The 13072-nt window shown below is 53.8% G+C and overlaps 1 protein-coding gene and 1 non-coding gene across 3 annotated transcripts in view; one reads left to right on the top strand and one right to left on the bottom strand.

Annotated features, from left to right (window-relative positions):
* Nucleotides 1-918: 918 nt before the first annotated feature.
* STPG1 (sperm tail PG-rich repeat containing 1) overlaps nucleotides 919-13072 on the bottom strand; it is a 52991-nt gene continuing 40837 nt past the window's right edge. The window contains exons 9-10 of one of the 2 annotated variants that reach the window (XM_059065647.2): nucleotides 5149-5339; nucleotides 919-3358 (exon numbers count right to left, since the gene is read on the bottom strand). In XM_059065647.2, coding sequence (XP_058921630.1) covers nucleotides 3282-3358; nucleotides 5149-5339 — 268 coding nt within the window. In that variant the 3' untranslated portion in view covers nucleotides 919-3281. Of the gene's footprint in view, nucleotides 3359-4990; nucleotides 5340-13072 lie in introns of those variants that run through there. The other variant, XM_067014810.1, reaches the window with a different exon arrangement.
* Nucleotides 8312-8384, top strand: TRNAR-CCG (transfer RNA arginine (anticodon CCG)). The gene has a single exon. It is a non-coding gene; the product is annotated as a tRNA-Arg (tRNA).

Here is a 13072-nt window from a genome sequence, read left to right as displayed (position 1 = left end):
CAGGAAGGCGATCTTCTCCGCCTTGATGGCACGTGGGAATCACCTAGGCAGCTTTTATCCCCACTGCCCAGACCACACCCTGCAGCTATTCAATCAGAATTTCTGGGGTTGGGGCCCAGGCCTCAGTACTTTTAAAGCCCCCCAGGTGATTACAACGGGCACTCAAGGTCGAGAACCACTGCTCTATGGCCGTCGTTCCACAGGCCTTGCTGCCTTTGCAACCTGCCAGTGCCTGGCTGGGCTAATGCACACAGGGAACTATGAACTACGGGGACCAGTGCAAAGCCCGCTGCCGAGCTCAGGAGTGGGGCCTGCAGCTCCACGTCCACCTCCACCCACGGCCTCCAGCCAGGATGCCAGGGCCCATTCCTCTCCCCTCCACGCGAACAGACAACAGATGAGGCCGTCTATGGCTAGGAAGGCCATTTGGACCTCAAGCAAAGAGAGAGCTCTGAAAGGCTTGAGGAAATTCTGCCCTGCCCTCAGAGAAGGTCGGGGAGCAAAGGGCAGCTAGTGAGCCCGACAGCAGCCATTCCGGGGTTGTCCTTCTCCGAAGAGTGGAAAGGTGAAAGGAGTGAAGGTAAGTCCCTTCCAAACGGGGGTCACTACAAAGGCGGCTGGTGGCTGGAGGAATTGCCATCCCCTGCCTGCAGGTAGCTTTGCGCGGTAGACGGCGAGTGAGTGAGGGGAGAAAGGGATGGATGAGGAACTCGGGAGTGAGGGAATGGACAAATAGTGAGGAGAAAGGAGGAGGGAGGGAGGGAAGGATAAATAGGTTGACAGGCAGTTGGATGAACACATGGGGGGCAGATGAAGAGTTCCACAAACAGGTGTATTTACTAGACCTTTGCTGCTCTTAAGTGTGGTCCATGGACCAGTAGCACTGACACCACCTGGGAGCTTGTTAGAAACACACCTAAAGCTAATACAATGCTATATTTCAATTATATCTCAATTTAAAAAAAAAAAGAAAAAACACGTAGACTCTCGGGCCCCACCTGAGGTCTTTTAAGAAGATCTCCAAGTGATTTGCACGCACATTACATTTTAGAAAATACTCTCCGTATATCCTAACCCTACCTAGACACTTTGCAGTCACACCAAGAATGTTAATTAAGATACCACTGCCCAGACTCTACCTCAGATCAGACCTTTGAGGGTCGGGCCTGGGCAGTCTCTATAACAGCTCCCGAAGTGATCCTACTATACAGATGGGGCTTGAGAACCGCAGGGCTGGACAGAGCTGTGAGCAGCCTATGACATCTTCAGAGAGGCTGGGTACAACGCACACAGACCCTCTGAGCTCAGGGCCTCAGCTGCAGCCGTGTCTTCTACGGAATACCCCGATTGCGACCGGCCAAGAGAAGCCCTGCCATTCTCCTCCCGGAGTCTCCGCTTTCCTGACCCCCCTTGGAGGGGTTTCTATAGAGACAGACCTCACCTGCTGGTGCTCGGCCCAGCTGCCCCAGGGAGGAGCGGCCTGTCTTGTTTTCTACGCAGTCCCGCCAGACTCTGCCTGCGGTGATTCCAGGGCTGGCTGCTTCCAGCCCAGTGGCCTGCTAAGGTCTCCTAGGGTCAGAGGGACCTAAAAGCCAAGGCCTTCAGGTCTGGCCCTATTGTCAAGAGTCTGGGTTCAAAGAAAGGTGCAGCTTCAAGTGTCAGCCTTAAAGGGGTCTTCCAGAATTTCTAGCGCCGAAGTGGACAACTGATGGTTAGCAGAAGAGTTTCCTTTAGCCTGAACAAAAAATTTTTAATGGAAATACGGTTGTTAACATCTCCAATCAAGAAGTTTCACATTTTAAAATTTCCCAGGTTCTTCTGAAACATCTGCAGATCTGGCAATAGGTAGCTGGCCTTTAGACGGGCAGCATCCTCAGCTCCTGGACCTCCTCTCGCCTCACCTGTTTTCCTCCCTTGCCTTGCCCACCCAACCCCGGAAGTGCTTGACCTTGAACCTCCAAATTCGGATCCAACTCTTGACCTCTAGGAGAAGCTAAGGACCTGAGCGGACTCAGCACAAGATGTCCACCTTTAGGTCCAGACCATGGACGCTCTTGGCGCCGTGCTCCAGGCCGCCTCCCGGTCATCCCAAAGCAGTGGGGCACTTGCGCGAATCTGAGGTTCACAACAAGGCCAGCTTTTGTGAGAAATGAGAACTCTGTTTAACTGGACCCGTTGTTCCATCCTTGTCCCTCCCTCTTCCTCACCCGCCCCTCCCTGAAGGGAGAGGCAGTCAGCGGCCAGTTCTGGACTAACAGGCACGAGGAAAGTCAAAGGAGAAAGCCAAGGGCAAGGGAGGGACACGCGGAGGGGAGGGAGGCGGCACAAGAGGCTTCCACTTACAAAAGCCCAAGACACGTGGATAGTTGGGGAAGGAGGGGATGTGTGGTTGACTCCAGTTCCTCTTGGTTCTTTGAGAATCTCGTCCTCTTGCTGAGGGGGACCGACCTGGCAGGCCAGAAAGGATCCATTAAAGATCATATTGAACTTGAGCACGAGGTGGGAGGGACGGAGACCAGGCCAGGGAAGGGGAAAGGCCGGGCAAAAGTAAGAACCTGCAGGCGCCCCTCGGAACCGCTGTGCCCAGGGCTCTGGCCCCAGAGGGTCCTGCCCACGTCAGCCCTTCGTGCGCGGAGCCAACAAATGGATGCGGAGGCCTCTCCTGAAAGTGGGTGATGAGCTCACGTGACCACAGTGACGCTGCCATGCTCTTCCTAGGGCGAGACACGAAGGCTGAGCTGGGGGCGAGGGCCAGGCAACCCCTTCAGGTCCCTGTCACAGTGCCTGTGGGCCTTCCCGGCTCCTGGAACTCCGGGAGGAGTCTGGCGGTCAAGGCCAGAGCATGGGAGTGTGCCGGGGCCGCGGCCTTGCGCTGCCCACCCTGTGGCCCCAGAGCCCTGGCTCAGCATCAGGCTTCCAGACGGGGCATCTGCCATCGGCCACCTCCTCCTGGATCCTGAGTTGCACGAGCTCTGAAGGCTGAGGGGAGGCGGGCCAAGCCAGGCCGGAGGGCACGTGGCCAAGTAACCCAGGGGGCTCTGTCTCCTCCTCACTTCTGCTCAGGAATCCACTGGGGTCCGTGGGGTGGGGGTCCACGCTCCAGGGGGCAGCTCAGGACAAGGACAAGCACGGCAGGCCAGCTGTAACACCAGGCAGCGGGCAAGGCCGTCCCAAGTCAGCAGCCGTCACACACGAGATGGGCGCGCTCTGAATGACCGTCCGGGGAGCCTGGGGGGGCAGCTGGTGGCCGTGGGGGGTCTCCTTGAGCTTGGATGAGGTGACTACAGTACTGGGATCCATTTCTTGTCCTCGTTGTAGAGAAAGGACTGCTTTCCAGGGAATTCCGGCTTGTATGTGGCTGTGAGAGGAGAGAGAGACGGTGTTGAGAGAGAAAAGGCCGATTCTCAAGGTCCTGGCACTCGGCGTGGGAGCGGGTGAGGCCGGCGGGACCCCTGCCCCGGCGCCCGCACCTGACATGTGGGGAGACGGGGAGGGAGGGGCTGGCCCTGGGTCACCCAGCTCTGAACTGGCCCAGGCAGGACTCGAACTCCAGCTCCCCACCTTCTTCAACTCACTAACTTTTTTTAACGGAAGAAAATTTACAAGAGAGTTTTGTAGGAAATTTGAAAAGAAATGAATAGAGCAATACTCTTATAGAAGCAAGGTGTCAGCTTAATGCGGTTTTTGCTTCGATTCAGTTCAGAAATTTTGGGAAAACTGAAAGCCATCACAGTAGCAGCCAGGACCAGGCGGGGCTTGGGAACCACAACCGGGGGTGGCTGGAAACTCTCGCGTTGATGCTGATTTGTTCACGAGGGCCACGCACGGCCTCCGGCACACCCTCAGGAAGCTGCTGAGGGGTCCTGGTAGATCTGCGCCCACTGGAAGCCAAGAAGGCAGATGTTTGCTTCTACTTACTCTGGGAGGCCCTCAGGGAAGCCCACCTTGGCCTAGGTGATCACAGCAGCAGGCCCTGGCCTGCACCTGCACTCCAGGTGCCCGCATGGAGAAGATGCTCGGAGAAAGCTCCTAGAGGACTGGGCCAAACAGGCTCACACGAGGATCCGGCTGGTCTCCGGGGCCCTGGCGCCACCACTCCATGGGGCATTCGTACATTTGCGGGACCAAGCTGAGTTCTGCCTGGACCGACCAGATGACCCGTAGGTCAAACCTCTGCCGTCTTATTGGCTTATCGCTACGTTTCCAAGGACGGAGCCACGAGAATGATATTCTCCCTGTCCCGCCTACCTTACACTTTACTCACCTGTGTGTGTGGAGGGAAGGGGGCGCCTCGGGGGGGCCAGCGCTGAGCCTCAGTCATCTTTGCCTCCGCAGGGTGGGAGCTTTAGTGATGCTGAGTCTGACTTTCACAGGCCTGGCGGCCACCTCAGCTCCTGCCTTCCCCCTCCCACGCCACCAGCCCATCAGCACACCTGTCACTCCCCAATGCCGTCAACTCTGGCCAGCGTCGGGGGTGGTAAATAGCTAGGGGCTCCAAGTAGGCAGTGGGGTGCAGGGACCACCCACTGGAACAAGTCCCTCAGACTATCAGCTCTCCGGCAGATCCCGGGGCTAACTATATGGCTTGAAGGAGCTGCTCGGGTGGAGCCCTGTTTTATTTCGTGACAGACAAGGCGTCGAGGGGAGAGAGTCTGGGCCTCTGCCCTCCACTCTCCCTCCGCAGGGCTACGACACCTTGCTCTCCGGGCCTTTCCCATCTGGGAGGTGACCCCGCCAGACTGGACCCGCGATCTCAACATTCTTAAGAACATGAACGTTTTAGACAAAAGCTATGGCTCTTTTCCCCAGAAAATAATATCTGCGTGCTCCTAATCTGCAGACAATTTCAGGGTCACAGACCCCCTGGAGCCCAGCTTTGTGTCTCTTGAAACATTCATAGTCCTCAGGTATAAATCCCTGACCTGGATCATCTGTAAGAGCCCTTTCACCTTAAAAAAATAAATTCAAAAACCCCACAAAAACCCACCTTTCATACTCTGAAAGTGCAAGCTGAAAAGTCTTCTAGATCCACTCTAACCCCTGTAAACTGTCTGGCAAACAGCCTATAAATCAGTGGTATTTGATGGCCCAGGAATGACAAACAATTCCAGGTTTGGTTTTTACAATCACTGAAAGCAATCCTCTGACCTGGGCCGGGCGGGCCTGGCTGGGACGGCGCCACTGTCCACCGGCTGGTGTTGGACACGAAGGATGCACTGGAGATGAAGTGCTTGGGGGGCCCCTTGTAGTTCACGATCTCATACTGCCCAGGGCCTGGAAGAGGCGGCTTCGGGGGCAGAGGCAAAGGCTGGGCAGAGAAATTTAGGATGGGGTTTCTCCTTCAGAAAAGACAAAAATGGGAAGATGTCACTAAATCGGTCTATTGGAGAAATGGCAGTTTTTCGACAGAGCCAGGACCTGCCCAGTGCCCAGCCATTTGCAAGACGACTGGATGAGGCACTGGGAGACCTATTTCTTCTTCCGGCTCCACTGCTAGTGATCTGGGGACCCTGGACCCCAGTCTTCTCGCCTGCACAAGGGCAATCATAACGGTACCTACCCTGTAGGCTTGTTTTCAGGGTTAAAGGAGATGACACACCTAAAACACGGTAGTCAGGACAGGGCCCAGCACAAAGTGAGAGCTCAGTACATTTGTCGCTGTGGATGACGGATGTCGTTGAGCTAATCAGGAATGGCAGGAGGCATGGATGCCATGTGCCAACTCTGATCGCTTGGTAGTGCCTGGCTGGAGCTCCATGTAAAGAACTGAGGCCTCGGTTTGGGCTCTATGGGAAGAGCATTGGTGAGCCACTTGTGATGTCTGCCATGGCCAGGATATGGGAAGAGGCATCCCAAATTCCAAGGATTTGCCATCCCAAGACTAGCAGATCTTTAGAGGCCATTCTAGCACTGACATCTCAGAAACTTATTAAACATCTTTTTGGCAAGGCAGGATGTAGGAGTGGAAAAATACTGGGTTGGAAATCAAGAGACCTCTGAATAACGATCACCACTTAGATTGCAGTTGTTTTCAGGTCTGTCTTCCCCCCTTCAGGAAAGGGAGCCTTTTAAGCCTGTTATTGAGAGAATAAATGAAAGAGAGAACCTGTATTCGAGCCCTCATGCTGTTACTAATTCACTCTGGGACTCGGTCTCCCCATCTGTAAAATGAGGAGGTTGGACATGACGACCTCTGAGGTCCCTTCCAGCTGTGACCTCCCATCTGGCCTTGATTCAGAGAGGTCCGCTGAGTTGCCCAGGAATCCTGGGATTGTTAACAGGAAATGCCCTACCCTCCTGGCCATGCAATAGAAAGGCTGCCCACTTCTGCCTCACATCTGAAGCTTCTTCTAAGGTCTCTCACCAAAATGAAAGAGAGCTTTCTCAGAGCCTTGAATGGCCCCAGGAGACTCACCACAGCTCAAAGCCAACCCATCCAAACAGAGGGGCGAACTGGGATGCCCAGCCACTGGAACTCTGCTGCCCCTTGGCCAACACCTTCTGAAGCAGAGGCATTCTTAGACTCGGAGAGCTAGAGGAGACCTAGAGATGTCTTATCCAACATCTTTATTTTGCTTAAGAAGTTGGTGCCCAGAGACAGAAAGTGAGTCACCCAGTGTCACAGAGCAGGTTCGTGGTAATGCCAGCACTGGAACTCAAGTCTTGGTGACGAGCAAGATGGGGAGGGCATTGTGGCAGAGGAGAATTTTCGAGTTTTAGAGTCACACAGACCTGAGCCTGAAGACCAGGCAGCCAAGTCCCTGGACCTCTCTGTTCCTGGCGAAAAGGAGCAGTAACACTCACTCCTTATCTGCGGGTTGATGACCGGAGAAAAGCTATGTAAGGTGCCTAGCAGAGCGTCCGAACACAGTAAGTGCTCGGTCAAAGCAGTTGTGTTATTTCTACGATCCCTTGCAGCACCGCTATCCGCTGCCTGGACGGGCAACGGAGCCTCAGGAAAGTGAGGTGAGGGGGCCTCTCACCAGAGTTACCTTGGGGCAGGGTGGACACTCGCACCGCCAGCGGAGGCTGCTGGCAGCCATCGTAAACCTGCTAGAGGCTCACATCTTGGGATGGAGGAACAGCTGGCTTGGATGTGTATATTTAGGATAAAGGTGCCCACAGGAAAAGGGGGAAAAACGTTGCCTCCTTCCTTTCTCTCCAGTCTGCGTGGAAGAACTGGTTACAGTGTGTGATCCACCACTCGCCCCTTACAAATAAAAGCTGGCGTCTCCTTGTTCCGGCTGCATCACCCCTTCAGAGCACCCTCAGAAATGTGATCATTAAGAGACAGGCTTGATTCCTGCAAGTTAGAGGTGGAATGAGCCGACCACCGCACGAGGCTACTCCATGGGTCCGGGTCGCCCTGAGTCTTTGAGGAAACTGTGAGATGTCTACTCTCCTGACCAGGGACAGCCTGCAGGGAGCTGGGCGGGGGGTGGGGTGGGGGGGTGGGGTGGTCAGCGTCTCACCAGATTCTTGCTGAGAGTGAGTGAGACAGGTCCCTCACCCTCCCCTCCATCCACATGCCCAGGAGAGGCCTTGCCCCACCAACTCAGCTCCCTGGATCTTCGGACAGCGTCAGCCCCGTGTGCAGCTCTGTGCCAGTCACTCTGGGGAGTCCAGACGGTTCTGTGCTAAGACACAGACCCTGAATACCCCAGAGGGCTTGACAAACCACTGCCAGTGACAATCACGACCAGTGACAACTTACAGGCTTTGCACTGAGACAGACTTGAGTTTGAATCTCTGCTTCCCCACCCACCAGCTGTGCATCCTTAGAAAAGTCTCTTAATCTCCCTCAGCCTCAGTTTATCTGTAAAACGGTGGATAATAATACCTGCCTCCCAGCGTTGTTATGAAGATTAACGAGTGCTTTACTGGTACCATTTTTTTTTTTTTTTAACATGAAATGTTAGATTAGAGGTGAGAGAGACTAATTCCAACGGAGTGAATCCAGAAATCTACCCTAGAAGAGATAACATTTGCTCGGAAAGGTAAGCAAGAATTCTTTGGGTAGAAAAGGTGGAGATGGGGGCATTTCCCACAGAGGAAACAGCAGGGGCAAAAGCCTGGAAGAGGGACAAGCCGTGCTCCATGGGGCCGGGACCGGGGCACAGGGAGCCAGAGGCTAAGCCCCTGGACCGCCTTCGAGCCTCCTTCCACCCGTGAATTCTGGGTTGTTCGCTTGGGTTCCCGACCAACCCCCGTTAAAGGCCCTGAGGAGGAGCTAAAGAAAAACTCCTACCGGTGGCCTGTCAGTGCAGCCTAACTCCCAGGCCACCTCCCAGAAACACCCAGCACAGGGACTTCCCTGGCGGTCCAGTGGTTAGGACTCCATGCTTCCGGTGCTGTGGGCCCGGGTTCGATCCCCGGTTGGGGAACCAAGATCCCCCATGCCTCACAGTGCGGCCAAAAGAAAAAAAAAGAAATGACCAGAAATACCCAGCACAGCGCTGTCCGACGACTCCATGCCTTAGCCGTGCTGTTCCTTTTGCCAGGAGCACCTCTTTTCCCTGCCAGCTCTGATTCCCTCTTTGCTTCTCACCTCCTCCAGGGAAACTCCCCCCGCCACAATCCCCGCCCCCCTTCCCCGCCTCTCTTCCTGGGCTCCATAGAGGGGCACGGGTTTTGGAGTCAGGTGGACCTGGATTCCACCCTCTGCTCTACCAACCAGGGAGGGTCTGCGTCCCCTGTAAACTCGGTGTAACGATCGTGACCCGTGGGAGAGTTGGAAGAGGACGCTGCAGAAAGTCTGTGAAAACCCTCAGCGACTGGAAGCTGGCCCCTCAATACATTGTAGCCATTTTTCTCTTCTCTGCACAAGACACATTACTTTTCTAGGCTTTTTACTTGCCTAGCTCTTTAATGCAGGGGACGGTGTCTTATCCATCACTGAGGCCCTGCTCCCTATTCCCGAGGACGTTTGCCTAACTGCAGAGAGAAGCACAGGGGTTGAAGCAAGCAGGGGAGCCCAGGCATCTGAACCCCACCTGACAGTTTTATCATCATCCAGGGCTGCTCCTTCCATGTCATCATGGGGCTGGGCAAATCACTGAGGTCAGACTGAATCAAACCCAGGGCAGCCACAGTGCATTGTAACCAACCAGGGCTTTTATGAGTCTCATCGCCCAGTTTTAAAAGCCAACCTGGTCCTGCCCCGTGGAAAAAAAAACATCTGTCAAAGGCTCTGAGTTGGCCACAACTGGATTTAGTTGTGTTTGCAGCTTCCAGTGTGAGCTGTTTGCAAATCACCGAAGAATAATGAATGTCTCAGAGGACTCAGCAGGTCACTTGGGGGGGGCATCCGAGACCCTCGGGACACTCCCAGGCATAGATTTACTCTGCCTCAGGGATTCCCAGGGTCGGGAGGGATAAAGGGGCAATTTTTTTCTCATCATTAAAGGGCAGCCGATTGCCTCTGGGGTGGAATGCGGTATCTGTTTAACAGGGGAGTGGGTGACAGATTACAGCTGCTTGGGAAGAAGCATCCCATAGCTAATTGAAAATCCCAGGGGAACTTTAGGTGGGTCCAACGTAATTACCCAAATTGGAGTGGGGCCGATGGGGCTTGATTCTTCGGCTCTGGCTGTGACAGGACAGCGTGTCTGAGCAAAACCAGTGGTTTAAAAACTCCAGGAAGCAGATCAAGGGTTAGAAAGATGTCAGTGGGTGTTTCACCTCCCTGCTGGCGTGAGTTGGAAGGCAGCACCTAGGAGGAAGTATTCTGATCTCCAAAAGCCCTTCCCCTGACTCACCCTGATCCATTGAGTCATCACTGTGACGGATGCTGAGGACCTACAGAAGTGAAACCCTGGCTGATAGCCTCCTCCAAAGACCCCTGGGAGCTGGTAAATCCTCTTAGCGTTTGAGTCAGCAACGTGGCCATAACAAAGAAACACTCTGTGACGTGTTCTTCAGCTGAGGAGTCCAGAAATGGCCACGCCGACGACCTACAGCCCCCTCACAGCATCCGTGCTGCAGGGCCACTCAAGAAACATCAGGTGGGTGCAGAGGGCTTGCTCACACGTTTTGATGAAAGTACAAATCACGCACATCAAAAGCTTACAGTTTGCCAGACCTGGTGAGTTAGGTGGGTCATCTTTTTTTATCCTTGCAAGCCTGTTGTAAAGTGTGCTTGCCCCAACTCACAGAGGATGAATTTGAATTCCCAGGGAGTTAAGTGACCCCCCTCCTGCCCCTACCCCCAGCCTCCCAGGGCTGGTGAGAGGGGAAGGCGGGAGTTTCAGCGGCCTGACTCCCTGCCTGTGCTTATGCCCTCGGTGCCAAGGCCTCTGCAGCCGGTTCCCAGCTCAGGAGGCCAGCAGGGGTCGGTAACACAGCACCAGCGACCCCAGCGAGGATGAACATCTCCCTCGTTCTCCCTGCATCCTGAAGAAAGCAGTGCCGAAATATCATCTTTGCAAACTGGAACCCCACCCATGAACGGGGGGCCACACACTTCCAAGCAAGAGAAACAAGGGCAGGCCTCACATCCTGTCACATGCGTGTGACACCTGGGCAGCCCGTGCTTCCACAAAAGGAACACTGTGATGATTCTCAGATTCTCCACCACTGCCCCATGCAGCCCCCGGAGATCTGAGTATGATTAGGCTTGATGTAGACAGAGTCTCAACATATCGATGGGGAGGAAACAACGCAGACCTTCTCCGGGCCCTGACAACCCCAGGATGGGCCCTCAGGTGCTCCTGCCTCTCTCTTCCCTCCCGGGTCACAGGAAAGGAAACAGAATTTGAATTTGAGAGACTGGAGTTTGGATACTCCTTCAATACGATTCGGCTGTATCTTTTCTTTATATTACATCCGTTTCTCCATCGTCCCACATAAACAGATGGATGCTATTTTGGAATAACCAACAGCACACTTCAGTTTTATCTCTTTGCTTTTAGATGAAATTACAGATCTCTCAACTTCATCCTTTCCATGTCAACTCAACAATATATACTGGACTTCCTCTGTGGGTCCTGCCTGGCCCTGTATCCACTGCCTCCAAAGTGACATGGTGAGCAAAGCTGGGGTCACAGAGTGTGAGAAATGGAAAGATTTCCCCTCTTTTCACACATGGAGAAACAAAGGCCCAGGCAGGCACTGAGAGCAGCCCCAGACCACAGAACCTGCCGTGGAGGCTGGGGCACTGTCCACTCACCAGGGTGAACCCGAGTTTAAGAGACACTGGGTTTGACAGGTCTCTTTACTGTGGGCCTTCTCAGAGCCTTTAATAAGCTCATGTACACTGTGGTGCACCCAGGGCCAGAGGGATTGTATGCAGTGCTTCCTATAGGTTTATTAACCGAGGATCCACCATTCACGAAGCATCACAGAGAGCCAGTGCGCCCCAGATACCCCCAGACACACCAGCACTACTGCACTGCTCCCATCAGGAAGCTGGTGCCCTTCGGGGGGGGGTGGTGGTCATGTAACCTTGGGGCCCACGCGATCCGGCGTTTTGTGGCACGTTCCTCTGCCTTGCTCTGGAGTTGTTGCCAGGTGAGCCTGAAGGTATGGATGGTGCTCTGTCCATGTGAGCTCCCCCACAGCCCTCAGCACAGCACCAGAAACCTCCAGGGCCTGCCGACTGACAGATGCAAATGCCATAAAATGAGGCTATTTCAAACCACTCGTCCAAACTGGGATGCAGGCCAAATGACACTGCTCTGGGGAAAGCGGTTAAACACTGAGTGTTCCTCACTCTCCTCTCATCGTTTCCCTGAAGAAGCTTCCAGAGTCAGGGTGGGGGCTTGAGCCTCCATGCTGCAAAAGAGCTGCATCCTCTACCGTCACGTATCCTCTCTAGGATGTAGAATAATAGCTGCTGTAATAAGAAGAGTGAGAGCTATTCTCAAGCACTTTCTCATCTAATCCTCACAGAACCCCCATGAGATAAGGTTCTTATCTCCACTTAATACATGGAAACATGGAGGCACAGAGAGAAGTCTCTGCTAGAGACAGAGCTGTGATTCTCACTCAGGTCTGCTAACCCCAAAGCCCGTCCTCTCTCCAACTCCATTTGGGGGCCGCATAGGGAAAGGTTGTGTGTAGTGGTGCCCAAGCCAACCCAGAGGCAGGAAGTCCCTGATGTTTGGAGAGAGCCTGTTCCTGGAGACTTTCCTGCCCTGGTCCCGAGTCCTGCAGCCTATGAAGGGTTAACCTGCAGAACCCCAGATCCGAAGAGCAGAAGGGACTCAGCTGGTGGACTCCGTCTGAGGTCTGAATCCCTTCCCCAGGTCCTGGGTTGGACCCAGAAGGCTCATGTCTTGCTCCTCTCCCTTACCCCTGACCCCTTGCCCTAGGCTGATGGTCCGAGTAGACCCAGTGTTGCCAGCCTCCCCGGGCCACCCAGCCTTCTGACCCCCTGTGGCTATGCGCCCAGCCAGCTGCCTGACCTCTCTGGAGGGTCCCAGGTGACCTCTCTGGAGGCCCCCAGGTGGCGGCTATACCCTTAGTCTCAGCCCTGCTGGTCAGCCCTCCCTCCCAACAGCCAATCCTGTTGAGAGTGACAGGACGGCTGACCTTAATGGCACTTAGTTCTAGAAGTTCTAGACCCATTTGAGGAATATTAAGCCCTGTGATTATTTGAGCCTCTAAGGTGAAAGTAACATTAAGTGTACAGGAGATTAAAAACAGTAACACAAATCCCTGTCTTTTAAAATGTGTGTTATTGACTCACTATTAGTACCTACTATATCAAATATATTTTTTAAATCAGAAAGCAACTTTCAGATAAATTATCCCCACTTTACTTTACAATCGAGGGCATGCAGGCTCAGAGGGGTTAGCACAGTGCTGATGGTCACACAGCATGAATATAGCAGAGCTGACGTTCAAATCTAGCAGGTCTGACCAACTCCAAAGTCTAGGCTTTTAACCTATCAGTACAAAGCTATGAGAGTTACACCACTTTCATATATCCTGCCATGCCAGTGGAGATTTTATATTATAAAAATAGAATAATATCAGCACCAGGAGAGTACAGCATCATGGGGAATGTTGGAAGATCCAAACAGTCCTGAGCCTAAGTCCCAGGTGCATCTCAAGTTAGCTGTGTGGACTT

Source organism: Kogia breviceps, chromosome 1 (genome assembly GCF_026419965.1).
Source record: "Kogia breviceps isolate mKogBre1 chromosome 1, mKogBre1 haplotype 1, whole genome shotgun sequence".
NCBI classification, from domain to species: Eukaryota; Metazoa; Chordata; class Mammalia; order Artiodactyla; family Physeteridae; genus Kogia; species Kogia breviceps.
This window is presented reverse-complemented; position numbering and strand designations above follow the sequence as displayed.